At 52.1% G+C, this 27359-nt stretch overlaps 9 protein-coding genes across 9 annotated transcripts; 6 read left to right on the top strand and 3 right to left on the bottom strand.

Annotated features, from left to right (window-relative positions):
• Positions 1 to 287: 287 nt before the first annotated feature.
• Positions 288 to 2932, top strand: BO80DRAFT_425286 (uncharacterized protein). Its single transcript, XM_025719486.1, has 7 exons — positions 288 to 495; positions 549 to 1125; positions 1181 to 1219; positions 1298 to 1366; positions 1436 to 1695; positions 1745 to 2385; positions 2447 to 2932. Exons 1-7 carry the CDS (start codon positions 293 to 295, stop codon positions 2488 to 2490), a joined length of 1833 nt encoding a protein of 610 aa, XP_025575220.1. The 5' UTR covers positions 288 to 292; the 3' UTR covers positions 2491 to 2932.
• On the bottom strand, positions 2816 to 6070 carry BO80DRAFT_89720 (uncharacterized protein). Its single transcript, XM_025724898.1, has 4 exons — positions 5837 to 6070; positions 3858 to 5759; positions 3718 to 3797; positions 2816 to 3661 (listed from the first exon to the last, which is right to left on the bottom strand). The coding sequence occupies exons 1-4, from the start codon at positions 5978 to 5980 to the stop codon at positions 3181 to 3183; spliced, it is 2607 nt and encodes an 868-aa protein (XP_025575219.1). The 5' UTR covers positions 5981 to 6070; the 3' UTR covers positions 2816 to 3180.
• A 253-nt stretch (positions 6071 to 6323) lies between these two features.
• Positions 6324 to 9082, top strand: spb1 (rRNA methyltransferase spb1). The gene is made up of 4 exons (XM_025723838.1): positions 6324 to 6412; positions 6472 to 6621; positions 6680 to 8345; positions 8403 to 9082. The coding sequence occupies exons 1-4, from the start codon at positions 6395 to 6397 to the stop codon at positions 8957 to 8959; spliced, it is 2391 nt and encodes a 796-aa protein (XP_025575218.1). The 5' UTR covers positions 6324 to 6394; the 3' UTR covers positions 8960 to 9082.
• Positions 9083 to 9247: 165 nt separating this feature from the next.
• Positions 9248 to 10331, bottom strand: BO80DRAFT_425283 (ATG16 family protein). The gene is made up of 3 exons (XM_025719485.1): positions 10073 to 10331; positions 9609 to 9985; positions 9248 to 9530 (listed from the first exon to the last, which is right to left on the bottom strand). Exons 1-3 carry the CDS (start codon positions 10155 to 10157, stop codon positions 9372 to 9374), a joined length of 621 nt encoding a protein of 206 aa, XP_025575217.1. The 5' UTR covers positions 10158 to 10331; the 3' UTR covers positions 9248 to 9371.
• A 131-nt stretch (positions 10332 to 10462) lies between these two features.
• Positions 10463 to 11953, top strand: rab7 (Rab family GTPase YPT7). The gene is made up of 6 exons (XM_025719484.1): positions 10463 to 10676; positions 10748 to 10801; positions 10861 to 10956; positions 11023 to 11202; positions 11269 to 11416; positions 11474 to 11953. The coding sequence occupies exons 1-6, from the start codon at positions 10647 to 10649 to the stop codon at positions 11581 to 11583; spliced, it is 618 nt and encodes a 205-aa protein (XP_025575216.1). The 5' UTR covers positions 10463 to 10646; the 3' UTR covers positions 11584 to 11953.
• A 462-nt stretch (positions 11954 to 12415) lies between these two features.
• BO80DRAFT_475533 (DMT family transporter) lies at positions 12416 to 14484 on the top strand (the record flags this gene model as incomplete). The annotated part of the gene is made up of 5 exons (XM_025723217.1): positions 12416 to 12535; positions 12601 to 12957; positions 13081 to 13168; positions 13222 to 13652; positions 13749 to 14484. The coding sequence occupies 5 exons, from the start codon at positions 12416 to 12418 to the stop codon at positions 14046 to 14048; spliced, it is 1296 nt and encodes a 431-aa protein (XP_025575215.1). The 3' UTR covers positions 14049 to 14484.
• A 172-nt stretch (positions 14485 to 14656) lies between these two features.
• On the bottom strand, positions 14657 to 16322 carry BO80DRAFT_475525 (PH domain-containing protein; the record flags this gene model as incomplete). The annotated part of the gene is made up of 3 exons (XM_025723216.1): positions 15769 to 16322; positions 14951 to 15710; positions 14657 to 14916 (listed from the first exon to the last, which is right to left on the bottom strand). Exons 1-3 carry the CDS (start codon positions 16012 to 16014, stop codon positions 14657 to 14659), a joined length of 1266 nt encoding a protein of 421 aa, XP_025575214.1. The 5' UTR covers positions 16015 to 16322.
• A 2838-nt stretch (positions 16323 to 19160) lies between these two features.
• On the top strand, positions 19161 to 21276 carry BO80DRAFT_89450 (glycosyltransferase family 15 protein). The gene is made up of 5 exons (XM_025724897.1): positions 19161 to 19655; positions 19727 to 20128; positions 20183 to 20269; positions 20323 to 20731; positions 20784 to 21276. Exons 1-5 carry the CDS (start codon positions 19384 to 19386, stop codon positions 21123 to 21125), a joined length of 1512 nt encoding a protein of 503 aa, XP_025575213.1. The 5' UTR covers positions 19161 to 19383; the 3' UTR covers positions 21126 to 21276.
• A 1435-nt stretch (positions 21277 to 22711) lies between these two features.
• Positions 22712 to 25721, top strand: BO80DRAFT_89409 (uncharacterized protein). The gene has a single exon (XM_025724896.1). It carries the CDS (start codon positions 23002 to 23004, stop codon positions 25534 to 25536), a length of 2535 nt encoding a protein of 844 aa, XP_025575212.1. The 5' UTR covers positions 22712 to 23001; the 3' UTR covers positions 25537 to 25721.
• The last annotated feature ends 1638 nt before the right edge of the window (positions 25722 to 27359 follow it).

Genomic DNA, 27359 nt, shown 5'->3' with positions numbered 1-27359 from the left:
TATATCCCGTCACCCGCGCTCCCATCTTTCCGACGTATGTGAAGAGGACGTGTGCTGATAATTCTCCGTGTGGCAAAGTGTGCCAGCAAGAGTAAAAGTTGCTCTTATTTGCCCAGTAAGCGAGGTGGTCCAAGAAAGAAGAAGAAGACGTCGACAGCCGCGGAAATCCTCGCCCAACTGGATGACGTCCAGAATGGAACGGTCCCCCCGGCCTGTTCGGGGTTTGACGATTGTATGCTCAGGCCCTAAGTGAAGCGCAGGCTCACCCACTAATGGAAATCTAGCAGCCGGCATGTTTGGCCAGATTGACGTCCTCTCAATCCCAGGGGCAGGGCTGAGAAGCCTAGACTTCTCCTCCGATGTCCACGCCATGTTTGCCGATCTCTTCGTCCCCAGCAGCGAGAACAATGCCCATTGCCAAATGGAGCCGACTCCTTCTCCATCAAACTTACCTTGCCGGGCCTTTGTCAGGACATATGGCAGTGAGGATGCTATGTGGGTGATATCATAATCCATTCGGCCTTGCGGCATTCTAACCCAAGAGACAGTCTCAACGCCTACTACGACTTTATTCATAACTATTTCCCCATACTTCCACCGAGAGTCGACCCCCAAGCTCCAGATCGGCCTCTGGATTGCGTCGGTTCCTTTACGGAGACACCGTCAGAAGACCCATTGCTCGTATATAGGCCACGGTCCCCTCTGAGCCTTGCAATATCGGCGATCATGGCCCTCGTTCCACACCCAAACGACATAGAACCGTCGAGTCCTACGTCTGTTATCCGCCGCCGGACATTCGCACATACGTTTGCGCAAATGGCCAATGCTGCCATAGAGACCGATTGCGAGCTTCATGCTTCGTCCACCGACCCCTCGGAGGCATTATCAAGCGAGAGGCCTCTCATTGATCGAGAGCCGTTCCATCGCCAGACGCCAGTGGAGCTCGAAAGTGTCCTCGCGCTTCTGGTGCTTTCAATCTACGAGTATAACCAACGAGGCAATCTCCTGAAAATGAGATATCGTGCTGGCCAAGCTCTGGCCATAGCGTTGGATATGTCTCTACATTCTCTAGGGGAAGAATGTGACGAGTTTGCGGAAGCTCGGCGGAGAGCTTGGTGGATGACTGTATGCACCCTCATCTGAAACGGCACCGCGGCTGCTAATGCCTATTTCTCCGCAGTATTATTGTGTCCTCCAGGGCTCAATCGTCAGCACAACGGTAGGTCTCGCTTTATCTAACCCACCACTCCCCTCAAATCCCTGTTGTTAGATTCCAAAGCTAATGTCAATCTCGCAGCCCTTAGCTATTGTCGCGAATGATCCCCAGTTCATCACACCATATCCGCGTTTCTCGGCCGACCCTGATGTACGCCCCTTCCCTTCACCGAAGTCAAGGTGATAATTGAATGAAAGTGGCTTCTAACGCACGTTATAGGGCTGGTCTGTCTTGATCCAAGCGCAACAAGTCCTTGTCTCCGCAACCCAATTCATCATCGATCTCAACAAATGTCTCTCCACACGGACCAACATGCCTTACATCTACGAACGCATGCAGCAACTTGACGCGTGGGCGAGCTCTGCCTTGGCGCAGTCAAACCTACTTCCCATCGTGCCTCAGTCCATGGCCTGTGGCGGCGAGATCGAATCAATAACGGCCCAGAGTATACGTGCAATATCGCGGATCAAATTATCCAGGTATGTGTTCTTCGGGTGCTACGGTCTTACTGTTGCTAATGTCCTTAAGCGCCCAAATCAAGGTGCATCGCTTCCGGGCGTTCTCGGATATTCCCATTTTCCTCAAGAAGCACTGTGATCTTACCTCCGCCAGCCCCAACAACCCGATGTCGAATTCTGCCGCCAAAGATTCCAGGTCCCAAAGCGGGATTGCAAACATTGGATGCTCGTGTAGCCTCGGCCCATTTGAGCAGACTCCAAGTGACTATGCCTCTTCGACGTCTTCGGTGTCGTCAGATATGCAACCCATGTCGCAGTATCCCTTCGCAAATGGATTCCCCTATAGCATTCAACATTCCGCGAAGATGTGTCTCAGAGCATCCCTTTTGATTTCACGCATGTTCTACGGTTTACCCCTGCCACAACCGCTTCTTGATAATTGCTCGACCCAGCAGGGGCTGCCTATGCTACCGAATCAACTGCCACGAACCATGCCGTCGTTCGCGTGCTGCCTGATGCAGGGTAGCTATGCAATGTTGATGATATACTACAAGGCACGCGTGGAGAAACAAATGTCCCCCGACTATGGGACTGACGGTACCCCGAATCCCTCGGACCGGCTCATTGAAGAAATTCGGAAGGGACTGGAGCGCATAATTGCTACTGTTACCAACTATGCGACTGCATTTGAGGCGTTGGACGGAATGAGGGGTAAGTCATGTCCTGCTCAGCGAATCTCTTGCGTTACCGGCCTATCTAACATGACATGCAGATGAAATCGCGGGCGCATATCATACGGCGTTTTCTCCGGCATAGAAATCTTCGTTGCAGATTTATCTCAACCATTTTTCTCAATTTTCAGATCTTCCTCGATGGAATTGACTGCTTCCTACATATAGTTCCCGCTAATATAGGGAACAGAAGGTTAATGATTCATCTGGTTCATTCTTTCTCCGTCTTTCAGCCAAGACGGTTCCTACATGGGTGTCATGTGGTGTTTTGCTGATATCGCTTCTCATGGTTATACCATTTGATTTTATTTCTATGAGCCTGATGTGGATCTTGAAAGCAAATAACCCCACAATAAAGCTTTTACTATCCACTTATGTATCATTTTATGTATATAATTCTACCCAGTCATATAAAACTAATCCTCCCTTTTTCCTCTTCCCTTTCCCCTTATGCCTGTTGAATGTTGGGTCCCTTGAAGTATACGTGGTCGCTCGATCCAACCTGAGGTCTCCGTGACCCTCTCTGTGCGCAAAGGGAAAACAATGCAAGGAAGCCAAAGGAAACAGCAACTTAAAGTACCCCGAACCAAGTACCCAATATCTAGGTTGGTGAGGTAGAATAAGATAGAATGAGAGAATAGAATTACATCGGAAGCGAAGCGAAATTGAACCAAACCAAACCAACCAAGCAGCCGCGCAAGCAATCGACCTCTCTATCCCGGTAGACAAACTATCTAAGGAACTTGAATTAGATTTTCGGAGAAGGAAAGAAGATTTAAAGTTTCGACCGAATCCCCTCCAACCGAAACTTAACGTCCTTGAGCACCTTGCTGGTTGGTTTCCAGTCGTCGAATTGTCGGAGGAGTTCCATGGTTTCGTCGAAGAGTTCGCGGCGGACGTATTCCTCTTCGAGAATGCCGCGCATTGCGAAGGGGAGGATGTAGGGGTTTGCTGGGGCTGGTTGGGTGCGTTTGATGTGGAGGGAGGCGTTGTGGATGGTGGAGGTTTCGAGGGCGAAGTCGATGGCTAGGCTGGGGGTTGTTATTAGGGGAGGTTGGGGAGATGGGGATGGGAAGTGGGGTAGGGGGTATTGAAGTTGAACGTACCGGTATACGGCTGGGTCGTCGTAGAGGCGAGAGTGGCCTTCTCCGCTGTATAGGCTGCCTGCTAGTGGGGAGCTGAGTTCACGGATGAGACCGTGGTCTGGGATTCCGAGGTTGCGGAGCTTTAGAACGAAGCCGACGAGGTGGGACAGGCTGGTTCGGTGTTAGATGGGTGGGTTTGGTGCTGAGGGGGGTTTGGCATGGCTTACAAGCTTGGGGCGTGTACTCTGCCGTCGACGAAGGCTGCGCGGTAGATATATGGATGGGTTACTGGGGCGAATAGTGAGGACTGAGAGGGAGGTGGTTAGCAGATCTGGAGAACGGATGTTAGTGGTGTAGGGTTCTTCACCTCTAGAGAAACGAGTTGGTCGTCGATGCTTCCGATGTATGATATGCGAATCCCAAAGTCGAGGCAGGTCCTCAGTGCCGATTCGTAATCCTTGGAGACTTGGCTGTAAGGTAGGGCAAATTCGAAAAGCTCGCCCGCAGAGCCGCTGATCCATCGGGACCTGTAATCCGCGAAGGGGCCCAGATTGACCCCTGCCATGGCACAAACGCCGACCCGGGCTGCATTGAGACAGCCAAAGGATATTAACTTCGCGACCAGCATAATCGCAACAGGGACACCCTGACTGTGGCATGCCACCAGAATGAAGTCGGCTTTTCTTATCTCCTCCATCCAGTTGAGTAGAAGCTTCCACAACAGGTCGACACGCTCGGCGATACGACCCTCGCCTTCCAATGCGATTTTCTCAACGGCGCATTTGTAACCATGGTCGTCGACCCAGGTTTGTATGGCCTCCGCCGCCATATTCGAGAACCGGATCGAGGTGCCTGTCGGCTGACCGAGAACACTTCGAATTAATGGAGCAGGAAAGTACCCGTGTATCCCAATGGCCAATGCCCTTTTGACAGGGGGCGTGTCCTTGACCATTTGGACATGCTTATTGTTTGAATCCTTGCTATACTGGAAGTACCGTCCTATTGTTTGCAACAAGCTGGGTTTTTCTTGCAAGGCAAACGTGTCCTGAAACCGGGGTAGGACCTGGTTAGGCAATACCTTTCGCAGTTGCTTGGAAGCGGCAGCTTCGGAAGGCCCTGGAACCAAATCATTGAGACCGGCTTCTGGACGCAGTGTGGACTTGTCAGGTGGTGCAGAGCTGTTCTTGGGGTTCTTGAGCTTCACGCTTCCCTTCTTTGCAATCTCAGCCCTTGCTTCTAGTTCCGATTCAGCCTCACCTGGCGGCCTTTTCACGATAGAATCTGGCGCTGCAGAAGTCTCAGCCACCTGGGCCTCTTGTGCATTCTCCTGATTACGTTCTTTCGACGAGTCTCTAAACCAGAAGGACCACCCCGAAGGTTTTACATCCTTCGCGGGTAATATAGCCGAACTGTCTGTTGCCCCTTGCATCTCATGGTCTTGGTTTGGTGCAGATACCGCCTGCTCGCTCTGCGTAGTTGTCTTGTCTACTTCGCTTGAAGGCTCACTCACAGGCTCACTCACAGGCTCTTCTGGCCCTTTGGTTGAGGAGCCGTACCACATTTGAAGCCAAGAACGTTTGTGAGAATTCGGCGAGCTTTTAGGCACTTCAGACGTTTCAAGAGGCTTATCAAGCTTCGAACTATATGGTTCCGACCTTTCCGGCTCAGCCTGGCTCCGATCTTCTGACGTGGTCTGTTCTTCGTCTTTCAAAGGTTGGGAGTCCGTGGACGGTTCTTCACTGGCCTCTGTCACTGGCTCTTTTGGAGCAGGAGTCTCGGCTGCCGATGGGGGATAAAACCATGAAAACCATCCACCGGATTGGGCATTCGATGCGGGGGCTGGGTCAGCACCCTTGGGGTTCTCAGTTGTAGTAGTCTCAGGGGCAAGATTTAACGGTCCCTTAACGGCGTCATCCGTAGCTACTGGTTCTTGCTCGTTTGGCGCTTCCTCCTCAGTTGATTGCGTCGTAATCCCAGCCGGGCACGACCGAGCGTCCTCCTCAGGGGTGAAGGTGCTACCATCTGAAGCAATGTTGATCCTTGTTGTCGCGGCGTCCGCTGGAAGAGACCTGGTGGACGCACCCACTTTGCGAGTGAGCTGGAGAGTAGGATTTCGAGGCTGTTTAGGGGAATCAAGCTGGGAGGTTGAGCGGGAAGTGAGTTTTGGTGCTAGGTTTTGAGCAGCGGAAATACTCTCACGGGCAACCTCGGTAACAGGAGCCGCTTTCGATGCTCTGGAGACCGCCGGCCAGACTGCAGGATACCAACTCTGTGCAGGGAACGATACATTAGAGACACAGAACGGATGCAGATGAGGATACAGGGCTAGTGGAAGCCTGAACTCACCGCAGTGCTTCCTCTGTTCCTTGACTCCGCACGGTCTCCGCCTGAGGAAAGCGATGTAGCACCATTGCTGGACGCCGAAGAGGACTTGGAGTCCGCGCCTTGGGGGCTGGGCTTTACTCTCTTTCGAGATCCCATGGGCGGCATAAACGTCTAAGCACTAACATCACCAAATGCAAGCTGGAGGGCCGATCGAAGCTTTGACAGATTTAGGGAGATGCTCTGCCTAGCCACCAGCGATGGTTAGGTTATCGGGCCAGCACCACGCGGATATCACGTCACATGCCGCTCCCTGACCGTCTTTGTCCGCCTCAGGCGGCGAGGCGGTCATCTGTGGCGGTGCGGCAGGCTACCCGCCACACCCGGGCTGGAAGGGGAAATTTTTATTTTCGGGACCATGTGGAGAAGGCCAGGCAGGATCCATCCAGGCCGCCGATAACTTTTTTTTCTGGATACAACTCTTGTACCGCAACCACCCCTTCCCAGCCATTTGCATCCGCACTTTTTGTCGTTGCGGTTTCGGGATCTTGTCGAGTGTGTCTCGACCACTTGCCTTACAAGATGGCGATCCAAAAGAAGGTAATGCGGCATTGGTCTATCCCGCGGTCATGAGCATCTCAGTACTGACAATGACTTAGCATGGTAAAGGTCGTTTGGATAAGTGGTACCGCCTTGCGAAGGAGAAGGGATACCGCGCCAGAGCTGCTTTCAAGCTTATCCAGCTGAACAAGAAGTATGGTTTTCTGGAGAAGAGCAAAGTCGTCCTGGATCTTTGCGCGGCACCCGGTGTGAGTACAGTCGGAATGCTTTTAACAATCGATATGGTTACTGATTGCGGGGAAACAGTCGTGGTGTCAAGTGGCTGCAGAATGCATGCCTGCGCAGAGTATCATCATCGGTGTCGATCTTGCACCTATCAAACCGATCCCCCGAGTCATCACCTTCCAGAGCGATATCACGACTGAGAAATGTCGCACAACGATTAGACAACACTTGAAGCACTGGAAAGCGGATACCGTCCTCCATGATGGAGCCCCTAACGTCGGTGCCGCATGGGTTCAGGATGCGTTCACTCAGGCAGAACTGGTCTTACAATCTATGAAGTTGGCTACGGAATTCCTTGTGGAAGGCGGTACCTTTGTCACCAAGGTCTTCAGATCCAAGGACTACAACCCCCTGCTGTGGGTTTTCAAGCAACTGTTCCAGTCGGTGGAGGCAACAAAACCCCCGTCTTCTCGAAACGTCTCTGCCGAAATCTTCGTTGTCTGCCGTGGATTCAAGGCACCGAAGCACCTGGACCCGAAGTTCCTCGACCCGAAGCATGTGTTCGCCGAACTTGCGGCCCCGACTCCTAACAACGAGGCCAAGGTGTTCAATCCGGAGAAGAAAAAGCGCAAGAGAGAGGGTTACGAAGAGGGAGATTATACACAGTTCAAGGAGATTCCAGTAACTGAGTTTATTAACACCACCGATCCGATTGCCATCCTCGGTACATACAATAAACTCAGCTTCCAGCAATCACCGACGGGAGACCTTGCTCTGGCCACCCTAGAAAGACTTGAAGAGACGACCGACGAGATCCGATCATGCTGTGAGGATTTGAAGGTTCTAGGTAAAAAGGAGTTCCGGAATTTACTTAGGTGGCGACTGAAGGTCCGGGAGCAGTTCGGTCTCGTCGTGAAGAAGGGCAGCCAAGCAAAGGACGATGAGACCGAGGAAGTGGCCGAGATCGCCCCTATGGACGAAGAATTGGCTATTCAAGAGCAGCTGCTTCGACTTCGTGAAAAGGAAACCACTAAGCAGAAGAAGGAGCGCCGCAAGGAAAATGAGAAGAAGCGTAAGGAAATTGTTCGATTGCAGATGCACATGACAACCCCCATGGATATCGGAAAAGAGCAACTGGGACCTAACGGCGAGGATGCCACGTTTTCACTCAAGCGTGCCGAGAGAGCCGGCGTCAGGGACGCCATTGCAGCCGGCAAAGAAGCGACGATTGAGAGCGACAGCGAGGACAGTGAGTCCGAGTCCTACACCGAGGAGAGCGATGACGAAGAAGATCGACTGGAGCGGGAGCTGGACAACCTGTACGAGCAATACACGGACCGCAAGGAGGACAAGGACACGAAACTACGGGCGAAGAAGGCCAGGAAGGGCTACGAGGCTGACGAGTGGGACGGGTTCTCTGATACTGACAAGGAAGGAAGTGATGAGGAATCCGATGAGGAGGGTGTTAGCTCTGCTTTTGGAGGCGACAAAGCTCAAACCGGCTCTCTTTCCAACAATGCGTCGCTATTCTTTGACCAGGATATCTTCCAGGGCTTGGAAGATATTGACGATGTGGAGGATGAGGAGGATGAGGATAGCGCCATTGAAGTCAAGGAGGATCGGCCCAAGAGCAAGAAATCTGAAAAGCAGACCGCCAAGGATTCGAAGAAGGCTGCGCAGATGGCAGAAGACTCGGATGATGAGCCCGTCGAGTTCGAAGAGCCACGGAAGAAGAATGGCCAACTCGGTGAGTGCACAAAGATCGGAGCTTACTCTCGACATATATACTGACTTTACGACCTAGACATTGATATCATCACTGCCGAGGCTATGGCTCTCGCTCAGCAGATGGCTACCGGCGAGAAGAAGTCTTCTGATGTGGTTGATGATGGTTTCAACCGCTACGCTTTCCGCGATGTTGATGGTCTCCCCGAGTGGTTCCTCGACGATGAGACGAGACACAGTGCCCCGAACCGGCCTATCACCAAGGCGGCTGCGGCTGCGATCCAAGAGAAGATGCGCGCCATCAACGCCCGCCCGATCAAGAAGGTGATGGAGGCCAAGGGCCGTAAGAAGATGAAGGCTGCGCAGAGACTCGAGAAGTTGCGCAAGAAGTCGGCGCTGTTGGCGGACGACGAAGCGCTCAGCGAACGCGACAAGTCGCAGGCCATTGCGCGGTTGATGAGTCGGGCCACCAAGAAGAAGCCCAAGCAACAGGTGAAGCTGGTGGTTGCCAAGGGAAACAACAGGGGTATTTCTGGACGTCCCAAGGGTGTGAAGGGCAAGTACAAGATTGTGGATTCTCGTATGAAGAAGGATATCCGGGCCCAGAAGCGTCTGGCCAAGAAGAAGAAGCAGTAGTGGAGGAGCGGAGTTGTGGAACTCGAAGCGATTGCATTCATCATCGTCCATGTAAATACCCGGTTACCATAGATAGCTGTCTGTATAATGCCCATGCTATAGGGTACGTATCTGTTGCATAGTGATGTGTTGTGGTTTGTGATACATTCCGATGTACTCCGTAGGGTGGTTCCAGTCAACCGTAAATAAACTCGTGGGTGTTCCTCGTTCTTACATCCCTTTCGCATCCACTGCAATTACTGTGTACATAGCCTGTGCCCGCTCACTTTTACTAGGTACTCTTCTTTGTGCAGCCTGTGACAGCACCTATTACTGGACACCAGTCTATGATACAATGCAAAATTAAATTTCAATAAATCAGCCCAGAATCAAGCGGGCTGGAAATGTCTATAGCGGTCGTTGCATAGTCTTCTCATGAGAACTGAGAGGCAGCGTTCATGGCTTCTGCCTCCCTGCCCATCCTAGCCATCCAGCGATCAACGAGCTCTTGGTTTTCCCGTTGGAGTCGGGAAGACCGCTCTTCAGCCATGTTCAGTTGAAGATTTAACGAGGCTAGCTCGTCTTGGAAATCCTACGGCATTGGTATTAGTAACGCTGAAGATGCTGACAGAAGGAGTAAAAAAAAAAAAAAAAAAAAAAAAAAACATACTTCCAATAATTTTGCCTTCCCTCGCAACTCTTCGTCGCGATCTTTCAAGCGCAGTTGAAGATGCGCTACCTCACTCCCATATGCATGGATCCGCCTGCCATCTTGGGTGTTTCGTTTCTGCAGCTTTTCCAGCTCAGTGGTCACACGAGCGAGCCGCTCTTGCAGTTCGGAACGTGACCGTTGCGCTTCAGCAAGGTCTGCACGTGTTGCAAGAAGAGACTCTTGTAGAGATGGGTCTTGCGACCCTGACGTTTGTCTGCCGGAACGGGATCCTGAAATGTCGGTCGGCACCTGCTGACCACCTTCAGCGGGAACCGGGCTCTGCGGATTGCTAGCTGCTGCTCCTATGCGGCCAGTGCGATCGGCCAGTTGAGTATCTAGTAGTCCAGGGCATTGGATTAGACAATGATCATGGCACTTCGGAAAATTTCACTACCCCAGAAAAGGGAGGAGGATCGGCATACACGCATCGTAGATAGCTATGTTGGCTTTCTCTCGTCGATCACGAGCCGCCAGCGCAGCGGAGTACTCCTCCTTCCAGTGGGCCATTTGATAGCGATGATAAGGCGAGTCTATCGGACGGACGACCCCTCAGATCACGGCATCATGGTGATGCTCAAGCACACCGAGAAATACACGTAGATGGCAAAACACGGAGGTCCGACGCTTTCAAAATAGAGTGAAACGACGACTGCACGCTCTTTTAGAGAGCGTGAGGGGAAATGGGATGGATTCTAATGCCCGACTGAGGTGTCGCTGGCCGATGGATGGGCTGACCGCCATCTCCACCGCCCGGGCCCTCGTGCATCATCGAAAGCCGCCGTCGCCGTTAGCTCGGCTCAGTTCACCGTCCAGGCCCAACTATCCCTCTTCCTGTGGTGACTTGACAACAACAACTACCCGACTCGTTCGGTGTGTCTGCCAACTGACTCCATCCCTCGTGGCGCTGACGGGATTGTACCGACTCCCACTTTGCTTTTACACCCCATCGACATTGCTCAACTTCCCGTCTTCCTTACAGCCCCCCATATCTCCACCATGTCGTCACGGAAGAAGGTCTTGTTGAAGGTACCGCATCCCGACCCATGCAGGCCGTTGACAACACTTCAATTACTCACAGCGCTTCTTGCATCCTTTAGGTGATCATTTTGGGTGACAGTGGCGTCGGTAAGACGAGTTTGATGAACCAATATGTCGGTCGCCTTATCTCCCAGCGAACCCTCGCATCCCACTGACCCATCTCGGTCGGCAGGTCAACAAAAAGTTCAGCGCAAGCTACAAGGCAACGATCGGGGCCGACTTTCTCACAAAAGAAGTCCTGGTGGATGATCGGCTAGTGACAATGCAGGCATGTGGTCCTCTGCTTTCCAAGATGAACGGAGTTTAGGGGATGGGAGTTAACCGGTCGCCACAGATCTGGGATACTGCGGGCCAGGAGCGTTTCCAATCATTGGGCGTTGCATTCTACCGAGGTGCCGACTGCTGTGTTCTGGTATACGATGTCAACAACTCGAAGAGTTTCGAGGCCCTGGACAGCTGGCGCGATGAGTTCCTCATCCAGGCTAGCCCTCGGGATCCTGAGAGCTTCCCTTTCGTAAGCGCTCTTTCGCATGATTTTTGTGACACTGAAATTCTTGTCACAAAGCTGACTCAAGTCTAGGTTGTCATTGGTAACAAGATTGATGTGGAGGAGAGCAAGCGCATGATTTCTTCGAAACGGGCTATGACGTTCTGCCAGTCGAAGGGCAACATTCCCTACTTCGAGACAAGTGCCAAGGAAGCCGTCAATGTTGAGCAGGCCTTTGAAGGTCGGTTACTTGTCCTGCTTACCCCTAATGCTAAAGCATGGCTAACACTAAATTCAGTCATTGCCCGGAGTGCCCTGGCACAAGAAGAGGCAGAGGAGTTCAGTGGGGAGTTCAGCGACCCGATCAACATCCACCTTGATGGTGAGCGTGACGGGTGTGCTTGTTAATTTCCTCATGCTAGACATGCCTTGCGAACCATTTACATCCCAGCCTTAAGAACGCTCCATTCTTGCTGTATGCGTCTCCGATCCCTCCCGTTTCTTGCGTGTTAGAGAACAACAGTCTCTCGTATGAACCCCGAGCTTGGAAGAGTGCAGGTGCTCCCAAGAGACACCTACACTATACAGTTATGGAGCCCTCATGTGTCACGCTCCTGTCTTGTGTTTGTCTGCCGCTTCGCATGCGATATCCGTTGATGGTCTTGCTCTTTCTGCTTAATGCTTCTTTTCCTGTACGAAGGCACTATCATGTTTTGTAGGAGTCTGGAATATCATCGCTTATCTGCCACCAGCTTGTACAGTATTGTGAATCATTTATGTAAGAGAGACTATGGCGAATTTGCTCGTAAAATGAGGGCATTCTACACCGATGCCAAGCAAATAAGCCTCGCAGCGGGTAGCTGGTCGGCCATCCAATCAAGGGGGGCTGTCGCGTGCTTATCTCGGCATCGCAGGCGGGCATCTCGTGATGCTCGGCGTTATCAACTCGGGTTACACCGCAGAGTCCCTCCGGCTCCGGTCTCCATCCATCCCCGGTGAATCCTTCCGACGTTGCTTCTTCCATCCCCCCATCGGTGTCGCCTGCTGGAACAGGTGCTCCCCCAAGTTGTACAGGCGTCCTCTGCGCCCATGACCCACGGTTGATAACTCGCGACCCGGGGGGAAAGTATACCTCGTATCGCGCCGGCGGGGAGATCTATACCACTCGAGCCCCAGCGAGTCATTCTCTTATCAACGCCCCTGACAGCCACATCCAGCGCGCAAAATCGACTCAAAAGCCATGGAATTGCCCCAAACTACAGAAGGCTCGATGTTGGTCGGTGCCGCCCGACGAACCTTGGGCATTTGTCTGCTTCTGGTCGTGGTATTCCTCTGGACGGCCTCCAATTTTCTTGCCAGTGTATGGCTCCCACCCTACAATCTATCCGATGCGGGGCTAACGTGGTCTCTGCTCATGTGCTGTAGACTATATTCGCGGATGATACATACTCGAAGCCGTTCTTTGTGACATACGTCAATACTTCGTTATTTATCCTCCCGCTCTTCACGATCCTCCTCGGTCGGCTCTTGAAATTATGGCGCGCAGGGAAGCTCTACCGGATTCGCTCATTCCAGAGCTTATTGGAGCACCTTGATTCTCATGATACGAACGGAGAGGCCCAGAGGATACTCAGCCATGATGCAGTCGCAGAACGGTGGCGTAGTGATGAAGACCCTGAAACATGGGCTGCTGTGAGGTTCGACTCTACGTCCAGAGATCAGCCGTCGAAACTAGGCTTGAAGGCGACTGCTAAATTGAGCCTCGAGTTCTGTCTATTATGGGTATGCATTTTGCTCCATTGAGTTCCTCCATTGGCCCCAATCAAACCCAGAAGCTAACAGGCACCAGTTCTCTGTAAGTACCAGCGAGAAGCGCATGCATACCTTCAAATGGAGCATTCAGAGCTAAGAATAAACCAGGCGAACTACTTCGCAATGGCCTGTCTCCAATACACAACCGTAGGAAGCACCACCATCCTCACCTCAACAAGCGGTACGGCACCTCACCACCACTTACTCCAACCCAATCTAACATCTCAAACCCAGGCGTCTGGACCCTCGTCTTCGGCGCCCTAATCGGGGTCGAGAAATTCACCATCCGCAAGCTCATCGGCGTAGTTGCCTCCCTGATCGGGATAATCCTCATATCCCGCGTCGACATGTCCAACCCCGACACCCCACCCATCGACAGCAGCACCATCATCACCACCAGAGAAAGCACCTTCCCGACCAAAACGCCCGGCGAAATCGCCCTCGGCGACGCCATGGCCGGCTTCAGCGCCGTCCTCTATGGCGTATACACCATCGTGCTGAAGAAGCAAGTAGGCGACGAATCCCGCGTCAACATGCAGCTCTTCTTCGGTCTGGTCGGACTATTCAACACAGTTCTTCTCTGGCCTGGTTTCATCATACTCCATGTCTTGGGTATCGAGACTGTAGGAATGCCTGATACTGGGAGAGTGTGGACGATTATTCTGGTATTACTCCCTCCTTCTTTACCCCCATTATCCCCCAAATCCACTTGATCAACACTCCCTAGACCATCGCCATATCTAAGACTAATATGAATGCAGGTTAACGCCCTCGCCTCCCTCGCCTCCGACATCGCCTGGGCCTACGCAATGCTCCTAACCACTCCTCTCGTGGTAACAGTAGGATTGAGTCTCACGATCCCGCTATCACTAGTGGGCCAGATAGTCCTGCAGGGACAATATGCGAGCGCGTTGTATTGGGTTGGGGCGACGGTGGTGTTTTTGTCGTTTTTGGTGGTTAATCAGGAGAGTCGGGAGGTGGATGAGGAGGTTGTTAGTAGGAGTGTTGGTGGTGGGGGAGGGGTTTATGATGCTATTCCTGAGGATGATAGAGATAGGTGATTTGTCTTTATCATTCATAGGGAGGGGGGGGAAGAGAAGGGAGAATCGCGGATGGAATTTGGGTGGGTATATTTGATTGGTTCTGATGGAGTATAGTCAAGTGAAGCATATAGAATGATGTTATGAGTGACTTTTTTAGATTGGATGAATTTAAGTACTTCATGCACAGTGAAATATGAAATCAGAGTATTTGTAGCATGGAGTATTCTCCGTATAGGTAATAAATTACATGATACCAAAGGCCATGGGTGAAGAAGAGAAGCAAGAATACAGATAAGCGGGTCTGGAACCTCTGCACCAGGGCCTTTAAGCAATACGCGAGACTAGCCCAACTCGTCAACGTCACCCAGTTCCGGGTCTCAAGGTCTCGTACAGCCAGGTAAACAACACAGACATTAAGAAGACAATATCATGAAGAACATTGGGTATGTATATCATCAAACACGAGCAAAGTGTTATGCTGCAGACAGGAAAACAACAAAGGGAAATGATTGAGTAAGAAGTGAAATAGACTAGCCAGAATCCGATGGGAGATTGAGAAGAACAGAAAAATGTGAATAAAAGCGGTATTCAAAAGATACGGCAATCTGTTGTACAGTGGGTTCCTCTCAACGGAGGCCTGCTGCTCCTGGCGCAGGCTCCATTTTCTTGCGGGCGACGAGAATGCTCTTCAGAGAGCCTAGCCATTTCGCGAGAGATTCTTCGTCGGTAGTGCACAGTCGATACGACTTTTCCTCTGCGATTATTTGAAGGCAGTAGTGTTTCGAACGTGACATGGGATCGACTTCGGCGGCGTCGATCACCTGAGCCATGGGGATGACCTTGACAGCGGAGTATTCCTGGAAGATCACATGGTTAGCCGCGCAAGCTTACACAAGATGTCTCGGACATAGTGCCGAAACGATAACAAAGGAACAGAAGGCATACCTGCTCGTCTTTGTAAAAGCCAAGGCTTTTCGGGCGCAGCACAACCCACAGCCGCTTCCACTGGCGCATGGACCCCTTAATCCTGAGGCATTGAAGATATCCATTGCAGACAACCCTCTCCGGGTCACGTAGAACGCCAGACTCGTTGCGCGGGACTGACGAATGTCCATCACTGTGAACAGATGCGGGCTGATTCGGGATAGGGGCCGATTTCAGTCGAACCCCGTTGTTGCTCACCGGCCCGTCGGACCATTCCGAATAGGATGTGATATCATTTCCCGAGTGGTCGTGAGGTGAGGCAAATCGCTTAGATTGGTATGTGGGTGACAAGGAATCTGGGATTTCAGGAGAGCTTGGCCTTCCGCGATGATCAAAATCAGAATAGTCGGTGGTGTCATAAATGCGGCGTTTAGTATTGTTTCCCGCAGTGTCATCATTCTTCGACAATGCTAGAAACGCCTCCTCATCTTCGTCCATACGAGTTTCCCCTCGGATCTGTTTGATCCAGTCTTCGGTATCTTTGTCTGAAGAGGCTTGGAAGCGATGGTTCTTGGATGGAGAGAAGACGCCAAATACGTGCTGTCGGTTTGATCGAGGGGACCTAACAGGTGCAACTGCGGTGACCTCGGATAACGTGATGGAGGCCCGGAGCCTTGTAGTTTCTTCATCCTTGTATACTGACAGGAGGTTTGGTCGGAGAACGAGATATGCGGGTTTCCAGGAGGCCCTGAATGCCTGTAGCGAAATAGTCAGCTTTGAGGCAATAATTTATCCAAAAACGAAGGCAACTGACATGTTTGTGCTTCACGCGACGGAACACCTTCCCAGTCTTCAGAACCCGATCAAACTCGAAACTCCCATTTTCGTTGACGGGTGAAAAAGTATCCAAGTTGACATGGCCATTTCGATAAGGAGTGCACTGGGAATTTGGAGATAAGAGTGTAGACTTTTGCACGGTGCCATCGGGGAGCTGGATCACCGGCGCCTTGGGATTCCCTTCTGCAACCGGTGCATACGAAGTGGAAATAGTCGGACTCATGATTATAGAAAGCCCGTTGTGAGCTGAGAGTAAATGTCTGATGTCGAGAGAAAGGTAACGTTCCAGTGCAGTTGCACTGCGCGACGGAGAGAAGGAGCGGAGCGTTGTCTAGTATACGGAGTCGGGGGGCGCACTTGTACTGCGGACACGTCGAGGACAACGGCGGAGAGAGATCGATATATAGCGAGTTATAGTCGCGGGAATTAGAAGATAGTAGGCAGAAATATTCGAGAGGTGTCGAGCTGCTGACAATGCGTCGTCGGAGTCGACAGGGTCATGGAGGCTGTGCCGAAAGGAGGGTGAGCCGGTAGGAAGCGACGACGGGAGGAAACGAGAGAATGCGATGAAGAAGCGAGGCGCTTTTGGTGACGACAACCGATGCTAAGTGACGCAGAAGGGAAAAAAGAGCATGACTCTTAGGCGTATGCCTCACCAAGTGGATTGGGGCATCCCAAGGGTGGGAGAAAAGGGGATCCTTGGGGAGAGGGGGCCGCGAGAGGGGGCGGTGGTTCTTTTTCTAATTTTCCCAGTCCAACGGGACGCATGGACGTTTTTTTTGTTTTGGAGATCATCTGGGTTTAGTCCGTTTGGACCTGGAACTGGAACTGGAACTCCCTGCCGTTTCACTTTGGCGCCTTCCTCCATCCTTCGTTCATGTCAGTGAGTGGGAGTCATCCCTCGGGGGAGTCATAGGAGTCATGTCCGACTACTATACTACTCCCTAATACTTCCTCCTCGCAGGCAGGTAGGTATCATCTGCCGTTGGGATGACAACACCAGCACTTTTGAGTTCCAGGGCATCTCGCACCTCCGACGACATTCTTCGGAGTCAGAGTTCGATCAATGGGCATACTCTCTACAAATATACATAGCCGATCCATGGATCTCGCCATCTCTGCCCACACGGGGCTCTAATAATAGCCGTCTGGAGCGTGGAGGGAGATACGTAAGTCAGTTGGCCGAGTCAGGCAGGCTCTTGACGGCACTGCCGATCATGACGACCACCACGGCATCAATGCCTGAGGGTGGCCGTGCGTGGCATGATCTATCGTCCCTGTATGCAGGATGCGTGTACCTACATATAAGTAGTAGGTCTCTTGGGGACCACCCAGATATCTACCGGCCGGCCTACATGCTTTCACCGACGCATTCGATGTGACAGCTCAGCCGCGAAGCTCCAGGCCCCAATCCCGATCATGCGCTGCACGATGGCCCTCGTCATGAGGAGCACTGCAGCACCTCGGCGGTGATGTCATCGGGGGAGATCCCGCGATGGACGAGATGCTCTCCATCGCCAGCAAGTCGCATTCTGTACGGGTGAAAATTGAGGAGGTCCCTGCCAGAACTCGGGTGAGTCCGTTCGAGGCAGGACTCGGGACAGGACTCCGTGTCAAGCCTTTAAAGGCCACCTTGACAGATCCCCCTAGGGCCGGGGTCACGTGTGGGTCCCGGTGGGATTTCAGGGTTCTGGATGCATAAAATACCGGCTTGTAATACCACCAGGTACGGCTGGCCCGCCCTGACCGTACCATACCTACATTGTCATTCCCAGCTGTTGTCGGGCCGAATCCGCAGGCTAGAACTATCACGCCCCTCAAATTGGAAATATCCACTCGAGAGTATTCACGCCATGAGGATGGCTATCATGGCTAACGACGTGGCATCTTCATTCTCTTCCAGCCATGTCCGTAGGAGATTGCAGGGTTGAAAGTCATCCAGCCAATCGAAATCAGCAGGAGTTGCACCTAAAACCGAGTCAGATCTCTAACCCGATTTGTGATACAATGAAAGAGATTCAGACAGCCAACCAAATGGTTGCCATGTCCTCTTCATCGTCTCATCATAGCTACAATCTAGTGAGCCAGCGAGGCTGCTCCTGTATATACGTGTTGATGGAAGAAACCAACCCGCTTTGGGCGGCTAGCTCCCCCTTTCCAGGAGGCTGTCCTGCCTATCAATGCACATGCGTGGACAAGGGAGAGCCTGGAGTCATGGAGGGTTGCATCCGCGGTTACGAAGCGCAGCCACCAGAGATCTAACCCGATGGTCTCTAACGACGGTTGCGCCAAGCTAGAGAACGAGAGGAACTGGTTCTGGAAAAGACTAAACATAAATAGAAAATCCAATGTGGCCTCTCAGCTTCCATCACCCTTCGAGGTGATTAGCATGCTGATCGCGAACTCAAAGCCCAGCATGGCAGCAAATGCCTTTGACACTTGCTGACGACTGCCAGATTCCGCCCGGCCTAAACTAAGAATGATTCCAGGAGGACGTGTTTTGCAGCCTGATTAAGCTTCAGGGTCTTGTGCATGCACAAAGGCCGAGCCTGTAAGGCCTGTATTTCCTCTTACCGCCAACAGGGAAAGAATTTTCAGTTTCTCTCATTTAATGATGTACTTTGAACTCCTGTCTCCTCTCTCCTGCTTTCATCTCCCTAAGTCCTAGGGCCTAAGTCCGAAAAATATTCACTAATCAGGACGGGGGTGCGCGGATTCCATAGTGGCTGCTTAGAGGTAATTTTGCCGTAGATTGCTGCCAATCTAACCAACGAAGTCAGCGATAATTTACCGCCAGCGATTTGCTTGAAGGTTGGCTGCTTGAAACTTGGGCCTTTGGGGGAGGGAGAACGAAAGGCACGAAAGGGAAAGGCCGAGCAGGCTAGCGTAACCCGGAGCATTAGTCCAGATATAACATACGGTACCGAGATACCGGGCTGGAAAGGAGAGCCGCGACTCCCGAGCTGGAGGGTAATGTGTAAGTTACCGTCTGTGACCACGACCGCTTGCGCCTCCTTGGGCTTGGCGGAACTTCCACCCATCCCCATCCCCAAATAATCCTCTCAAGCCTTCATCTCATCGGTTGCCCTCCCGTAGCTCTCGGCTTCCACCCAGCCTCAGCCTGCAGCCCGCCCCCCTCATCGTGATTAATGACCTCGTCGACCACCATCGTGTCCTCGGCCTCATTGCTCTGGACATCGGTCCTTCGCGTTGCTATCGACCCTTTCCCCACCCATCTCTGCCTGGCCGACTGAGCGGGAAAAGTTGGAGAGAAAGGAGGCTTTCCTCCGGCCGCTCGTTTTTTTCTCTTCGCTTCGCTTAAATCGGGGACCTGCGTCCGTTCTCGATTATAATCTTTCTAATCGCTTCTTTGCATCCTTTTCTCGCTCGGCTCTGGGGTGACAAATAAGCAGAGTCTCGCCTCGTCGGCGCTCGCGTGCGGACATACATCTCTTGTCATCCAGGTCTCCCTTGGGACAGTGACAAGAGATAGCTTTGGCTTGGGGAAGCCATCTTGCTTTGATTGCTGATACTTGAGAACCGTGCTCTGTGTCCTTGCTTGAGGACCAGCAGTGTGGCCATCTTTGCACCCATGGGCCTCGTTCAACGGGTTACGAAATGGTTGCCCTCTACGCCGAGTCTGCCCCTAGATGACTCTTCGCGCGAGAAAGGCCGCAATCTTTCCAGATTCGCTTTCTTCAAACGGAGGATACGGTTAAAGGGCAACTCCTCGATCTCAATACCCCTGGGTTTTGTTTTACTATTTCCATGCCTTGTAATTGTCCTTATCCTACTACTTTTTGTTCGACATCCTTCTTCCCCTGGGGGGATTCTGATTCCTGCCGGTACCCCGCCGTCCATTAGGTTGGTCTTTACCCTGAATACGAGCATTGGAGCTGTCTCCCGTTCTCTAGCTAACTTTGCGATTTTGACAGAAAAATAAGCGAAAAGTACGACAGGGTCTTCGCCACTGGCTGCCTCCCCGTCGAGAAAACCGACGCACCGCGCGCAAATGCCGCTTTCGTCGTTCTCGCAAGAAACAAGGAAATCGATGGAGTGGTTCAGTCGCTCAAGTCGATTGAAAGACACTTCAACCGCTGGTTCCACTATCCTTATGTGTTCTTGAACGACGGCGACTTCGACGATGTCTTCAAGGAGACGGTCAAGAATTACACAAGCGCCCCTGTGGAGTTTGGCAAGATCGACGATTCTATGTGGGGTTACCCCGACTGGGTTGACCATGAAGTTGCCAAGGAAGGCGTCCGCAAACAGGGAGATGCTGCCATCATGTACGGAGGAATGGAGAGTTACCACCATATGTGCAGGTTCTATTCCGGGTGAGTATCCTAGCTATATCCATCTCTGGAACACTAGCACTAATACTCAGGTAGTCATTTCTATAAGCACCCTCTGCTCATGAAGTATGAGTGGTACTGGCGTCTTGAGCCCGAGATCAAGTACTTCTGTGACATCACCTAGTAAGTCTTCTTACCTTCCCTGTAAAGCATTGAGTTACTGACACCTGGAACAGCGATCCATTTATCAAGATGGCGGAAGCGAACAAGACCTACGGCTTCACGATCGCCGTTAAGGAGCTTCGGGAGACCGTCCCCAACATCTTCCGCTACGCCTCTGCCTACAAGCGGAAACACAACCTGGCCTCGAAGGGATTGTGGGAAATGTTCCTCGAGAAACCTGAAGAGGAGGAGCCTAAGCCGGAGGAAGAAAAGCAAGAGAAACTCCCCGAGGAGATCCTCCAGAACGAACCTGGCGAAAACACTGTCCCCGACGTTGATCCGGAAGCCATGGAAGGCGAGAAATACAACATGTGCCATTTCTGGAGTAACTTCGAGATCGCGCGGTTGGACTTCTTCCGCAGCAAGGAATACGAAGAGTTCTTCGACATGATGGATAAGAGTGGAGGTTTCTGGATGGAGAGGGTATGTGCTTTTACATTGGAGTCCCCTGAATCTTGCTAACTGACTGCACTAGTGGGGTGATGCGCCTATCCATTCCCTGGCGGCTGGTGTTCTCTTGTCCCCCGCCGACATCCACTACTTCCGTGACTTCGGCTACCGGCACACCACTATCCAACACTGCCCTGCTAACGCCCCCGCACGGCAATTGCCCCGGATCCCCTGGCTGGAGATGACGACCGAGGACGAAAAGGAGCGTATCGAGGAAGATGAGTACTGGGCGAACCCTGATCCCGTCAAGGAGAACGGCGTGGGCTGCAGATGCAGGTGCGACACCGATATTGTGGATGTTGAAGGCAAGCAGGGCAGCTGTCTCGCCGAATGGGTCGAAGTTGCTGGAGGATGGGCATCTCCATAGACTCGGATTGTTGCCTTTTAATGTTCGCTGTATAATCTTCGCCTCCTGGTTTCCGTACCTATTTGTTCGACTATGAGCATCACTCGGTTCGCCCTTGGAGTTATTTGCTTGAGCCTGCATGTTACGTTGGCTGTGGGTTTCTGGACGGCGTTATACGGATCTGACGGCTTCTTACGTGGAAGACGGTGTGACCATTCTCATCAATATTGACAAATTCATCTAGCGTGCTTCGTATATTCTACTTGGCTTGCCGCAATCACTCTAAAGGAAAAGTCTATGGTCAACGGCCTTGCTGTTGGAAAATGAAGTCGGCTGCCAAAACTTCGTCGCGCGGAAACTCGACCCACGTTGCTGCTCGGCGGACAGAGGCAACACCGTCACTCAAACCGAGCAGGGAATGTCTCGCCGGGTTTGTGCGGTTTGATGCATCCTCCCCGGCTGCCTGGTGTCTAGTGGTGGACATACTTGGGTGGCATCTCCCTGGTTCGCCCCCGTGGCGCTCCTGGACGCTATATCAACATGGTTTGAGAGGCATTGTGTGAAGAAGCGAAGAACAGCCTGCTTACAAGGACCGGACATTTGCTGGGGTGCCTAGATAGTATTCTCTGTCATATGTCTTCTTCCCTTTCCATAATCGCCCCAAATTTTCTGGTGCCCTTGTTTTATTTTATTTTTCCTTTTTTTTTTTTTTCTGGCTTTGCTTTGCTGCTCCATTCCCCCCTTAACTTCTTTCGTTCAATGCCCCCTCATCATGTCATGAAATGTACATATCTACCATCTATGCTTTTCTTGTTTCTCTTGTGCTTCGAAGCACTGGAGACACGCAAGCCCCCACATACTCAGGGTCCCAGCTTTGCAGTTACTGTTTGTTCATAGTCGCCTGGGATGATTTAGTTGATGTGAAGGAGCCGACTGAAATAATACCTGAGATGCAGTTTCCTGGTTTCTGTGGTGATATTTGCCCATGTCCGTGCCATCCCCGTCAGCTTCAGTTCCCTAGCAATGTAGCATTATTCAGTATTGACGCAGCCTGAGACTGAGAGCCTCGGAGGAGACTGGACCCTCTGGCCCGTGGGTGGAGTCGTCTAGTCTAGATTAGGTGTAGTGGCCTGATAGCCTGATAGCCTGATAACAGATGCCTTATCGGCAAGTTGCTGTGACGGCTGCTGTTCCTGCTCTCGACCTTCCTTTCGCCGGAAACAATGCTGGACAGACAACACATGATGAGGTAACCAACTTACCGCTAAAGTCTGCGAGAAAAACACACTCTCTCAGTTTCCCCGCCTGATCATCCATAGAGAAAGGCTGATCCGTAACACTCGGTCCCCCCGGGAAAAAGAGTCAGACTGCCGCAGCATCCTTGTCATGTGCCCCGCGCCAGATAGATAGTCAGTCACTATCTTCCCGGCCAGTCAGTCCCTCAGTCATCTCCCTCGAAATCCCCATCCTCCCCCGTTCTCCCTCCTTGATCCGTCCTCGATCAACTCCTGCTTGCCAAAGTCCACGACCATCATCTCCCACTTACCGCTAGTTTCCGAAACACGTTGAGCCCGTGAGGCACCTGACTGCTCTTCCGCCCGGGCCCCGGGACAGCATCAAGCGCCCCCCACACGCATCATCGTCCGCCTAGGCTGTCATCGGGCATCTGCCTATTGGGCTGGGTTGATCCAAGGATATCCACACAGACAGACCGTACCTGTATCCAGTAGACAGCCAGACTGTCTTCCGTGAAGTTAACGTATACTTCCGCTGACTCTTGTTCTATTTATTTCTGGGCTTATCCGTCGCCCACTGTTCTCGATTCGAAGCTTCGCCCTGGAGCTCTTCACTTGCTCTTTCCCTCAAGCTTTACTTATGACATTCACACTCAAACAACATGGCTGACTCTTCAGACCCTCACCCCAGACCTCCTCATTACACCTCTACCGATCCGCACCTCCGATATCCCACTCTTCCTCCTCTAAGTGCCTCTGTAGAGGAGTGGTTATCTCGCTCGCGACCTATCAGCATGACGTCAACTCCGATGGAACACACTACCAGATCACTGAGTGAGAGCTGGGCGACCATGAGTGCATCGGATGTCCACTCAGAAGACGGCACTCGCTCTGAGCAGACAGATCTTGGGTCTTTGATCGACCAAACCGGGCCCGATGATGTAGCAAGTCTCGACGGGCGGTCTAGTAACAGCGACATAGACACAAACGATGAGGAAGGGTTCGATGGCGACAGTTACGACTCCAGGAGCAACATTTCGGTATCCCAGGAATTGTCGTCCGCTTTTCCTCACATTAGAAACTCTATCGATGACAGTAGCCTAACCACCAAGACTGCGTTCCGTCAGTCAGTCGAGTCCATCGAATTTGCTGAACCCGAGAGCTGGCCCGAAATTGATCGGGTAGAATTGAAGCATACCATCTGTGTGTTTGAAGGACCTGATGCAGCAGAGCTAAAATATAAGCTTCCTGAGGGGTCGGAAGACTCGACGCTCACAGCTACAGTCCAGCAGACCATGACGAGGAAAAGCCTTGATACCGACAAACCATTCCATGTGCTATACCTTGGCAGCCCGGATTTTCGGAACATTGTTCTCGATAAAATCGGAGACGTTCTGGTTTCGAGCTCCTGTAGCAGTTTCGAGAGCGGTTCAGCCGAGTCATCGAGATATCATGTTGTCCCAACGTCCTTTGGCGCAGGCGCAGTTCCCAACTTTGCTGAGCTTCTTCCCATTCATGTTCAGCTCATTGTGGACGAATGCCCCGAGGCTTCCGCGGACCCTCAGACTGACAAACCTAGCATCATCAGTTTGAGTTTCAAAAACCGGCCACCGTGCACGTCGATGTGGTCAGGAACTGAATACTGTATCTCGTCTTCCGTTGAATGGATACTGCCCGATGTAGCGATATTTTTCATATCCAGTACTGATACTACCAAAGATATGGAGACCCAGAGACTGGCTCGCATCTTCATGGAAAGACATGGTGTTCCGACAATGGTCATCTCCGAGAAGCCGCTTTGGACGATGTCTAGGGACCCTATTCCTGTCAACCACCACAGTCTCCACATGTGCCTGGAATCTCGCAGTTCGCTAGATGGGACTTCCATGATTCTCAGAAGGTATCCCATCGACCTGAAGACTTTTGAGAGCATCACACCCGGGCAGCTCAACAGGAACCTGGCGTCATTGGCAACTATTTACCCTAGGAGACCTTGCCAAATGGCGTTGGAGACCCCGGAATTTCCTCATACTAAAACGTCTTTCAACGTTGACGATCACGCGCGTAACATCTTCTCTGTTCCCTACATCAGCGGCAACCACGATCTGGCATCCGTATTTCGTCTCATCACATTCATTATTCTTTCTCTTGTAGCCATCTCCTTCGGGCATTCGGCCCTAAGGGCCGCGGTCTTATTCCTTTCTCAATATTTCGCTAGTTCTGCAGTCTCCAGCGCAGTCTCTTCTGTCTCGAGCAGCGTTCCAGCTACCAGTCTCCTTTACACAGGAGCATCACTTCCAGTCTTGTCTACGTCTCTTAGCGACGTCCAGCTGATGAGGAACCAGATGGACAGCCACTCTCGGTTACAAGACCTGATAGAAGGGGTGTCTGTCTCTGAGAGGCGGGACTCGACCGATTCGTTTGAAATCCAGGTAGTCGGCGATTGCCATCTTGTTATCAAGCCGCCTAATAAGTCCCCTACTGGCAAGAAACAACCGAAGTTCAACGTGCAAGTCAGTCGAGGAGGCAAACCTCTCGAGTATGAGCTCTCAATGTTGTTCGACGGGGTGTATACCTTGAAACTGGACCGGGGCGATGCATATGGCCAGTTAGATGTGACATTAACCACGACTTCCAAGAACCCTTACATACAGACGACATCCGTGGACTTAGGGACGCCATGGTTGAAGATCCAGAACTGGAAGCGGGCAGCTCATGCCATCACTTCACAGCTGATGAGAGACTTTGCCACCGCGCAAACCGGGCTTTCAGAAGTCTACGGCCGGTTCTGCACTGACTTGCAAGTGCTTATGGGAGATGTTGTAAAAAGGGCACATTTCCTACGGGAGGAGGTGTCTTCTTTGCGGCATGAGTCGGTGCAGCTTCCCCCTGGAACGAGGGACATGGTTCTCTCGCGATCAGAGCAACTTACCGAAGCCGTGAAACGGACTGCTGTGCAGCCACTTCTCGCCGTCTCGTCTGCGCTGCAAGCCCAGACCAACAAGGTCCATACGGGAGCTAGAGAAATGATGAGTGACACCTGGGACAAAATCAGCTCTCATGCTCCAGGGCTTGATCTTGGCGCCATGAAGGAACGCCTTCGGGATGCGCGGAAATGCAGGGCTTTGGATATAGCGCAAAAGAGAGCCCGGAGTCTTGTGGGACGGAAGACGTGTCAAGATTCTGAGTGCTCCTGATAAAGCTACTGTCCGTGGTCCACCAGTCGGGCCATAACGTCTGACAGTAGTGGTATTCTGATGAATGCCGTTCGCTCCTTTACTTTCCTAGCTTGTGTGCTTCTTGGGATGTTTCATTTGGTTTGCGCTTAGGCGAAAGGATGGGTCGGATATCAGGTACGGATTGAATCATGGGATGTCTTCCAGGGATACATGCTGGATTATGTACTAGCAGCTTATGTTGACATTGCGACAAACTTTTTCTTTGTCCTATCCTATGGATTGCTTGTCTGCTAGTATCTATATCTAGTTCTGCGTAATGCGGGTATCTTAAGCAGCGCCCGACTTGCAGGCGGGCGGTGGCGCTAGTGCGGCCTTAGGCGCTTAGGCAATGAACCTACCCACCTCTGGCGACCAAAAACAACCCCGTTCATATTTTCCCACCCCTCCTCAGTCACTACCACCCCAAGACAGTTCTTTCTTTCTCCATTTCCATCAGGTACATCCCCAGAAGCATCCATCTCTATCGGCCGTGTCCGCTTATAAATTTCGACAGAAACCCGCATTCACTCACCATGTCTGACGTCGCTGAGACCAAGCCCGACCCCGCCATCGCTCCTGAGGGCGCTGAGAAGCCCGAGGAGACCACCACCGCCGCCACCACTGAGACCAAGGCGGAGGAGAAGCCTGAGGAGTCCCAGTCGGTGACCGAAACCGCTACCGAGGCCGTCAAGGACGCTGCCACCAAGACTACCGACAGCGTCTTCTCGATGTTCGGCGGCGGCCCCAAGAAGGAGAAGCAGGAGGAGCCCGAGGATGCCAAGGATGAGCCTTCTGGCTCCTCCAAGGCCCAGAAGGGTGAAGATGAGGTGAGTATTCGATTTGGACGGTACTGGTGTTGATTCCCCCCTGAGCCAGCTTAGCCGTTACCCCGCTTTCCCCTCTACAGGTATACTGTTTTTTTGGGAGGGGTTCTGTCTCCGGGTTGGAATCAACCGGCCGACGACTCATGATACATATGCCCTACAAGCTAGCAGTGGCTGACCGCACGTTTGTATCAACAGGATGAAGCCCCCGAGTCCCCTGATGTTCACTTCGAGCCTGTCATCCGCCTGACCGAGAAGGTGGAGACCAAGACCAACGAGGAGCTGGAGGAGCAGACCTTCAAGATGCGTGCCAAGCTGTTCAAGTTCGACCGTGATAGCAAGGAGTGGAAGGAGCGTGGTACTGGTGACGTGCGCTTGCTCAAGCACAAGGAGAACCAGAAGACTCGCCTGGTGATGCGCCGTGACAAGACCCTCAAGGTCTGCGCTAACCACTACAGTAAGTGATGCCATGTGTCATGTGGAATTCTTCGGGTTGCTGATCGATGTTTCAGTTGTCCCCGACATGAAGTTGAGCCCCAACGTTGGCAGTGACCGCAGCTGGGTCTGGAACGCCGCCGCCGATGTCTCTGAGGGTGAGCCCGAGGCTCAGACCCTGGCCATCCGTTTTGCCAACAGTGAGAGTAAGTGGATTGTGGATGTGAAGACCGATGACGATTGCTAACGTTAATTTCCAGACGCCAACCTGTTCAAGGAAGCTTTCGAGAAGGCTCAGCAAGAGAACGAGAAGCTGCTCAGCCAGCAGTAAGCGGGTTTCCGACCTCGGATCTTCTCGGTCATCAGTGATAGAGGGCTATTCTTAATGAACATTTTGATCCCATACAAGCATAACGAGTCTGATGTGGACTGCTTATGAAAGACACTTTTCTTCCACCTTTATCCCACCTTATCTATGTTTTCCTTTCATTACCCTTATCATCGACCCTGCATTCATGTGAGAAACCAGAATTAATGACGCCG

The sequence above is a fragment of the Aspergillus ibericus genome, assembly GCF_003184845.1.
Source record: "Aspergillus ibericus CBS 121593 unplaced genomic scaffold BO80scaffold_20, whole genome shotgun sequence".
Lineage (NCBI taxonomy): Eukaryota > Fungi > Ascomycota > Eurotiomycetes > Eurotiales > Aspergillaceae > Aspergillus > Aspergillus ibericus.
Note: the sequence above shows the minus strand (reverse complement) of the source record. Positions and strands in the feature narration are given on the sequence as shown.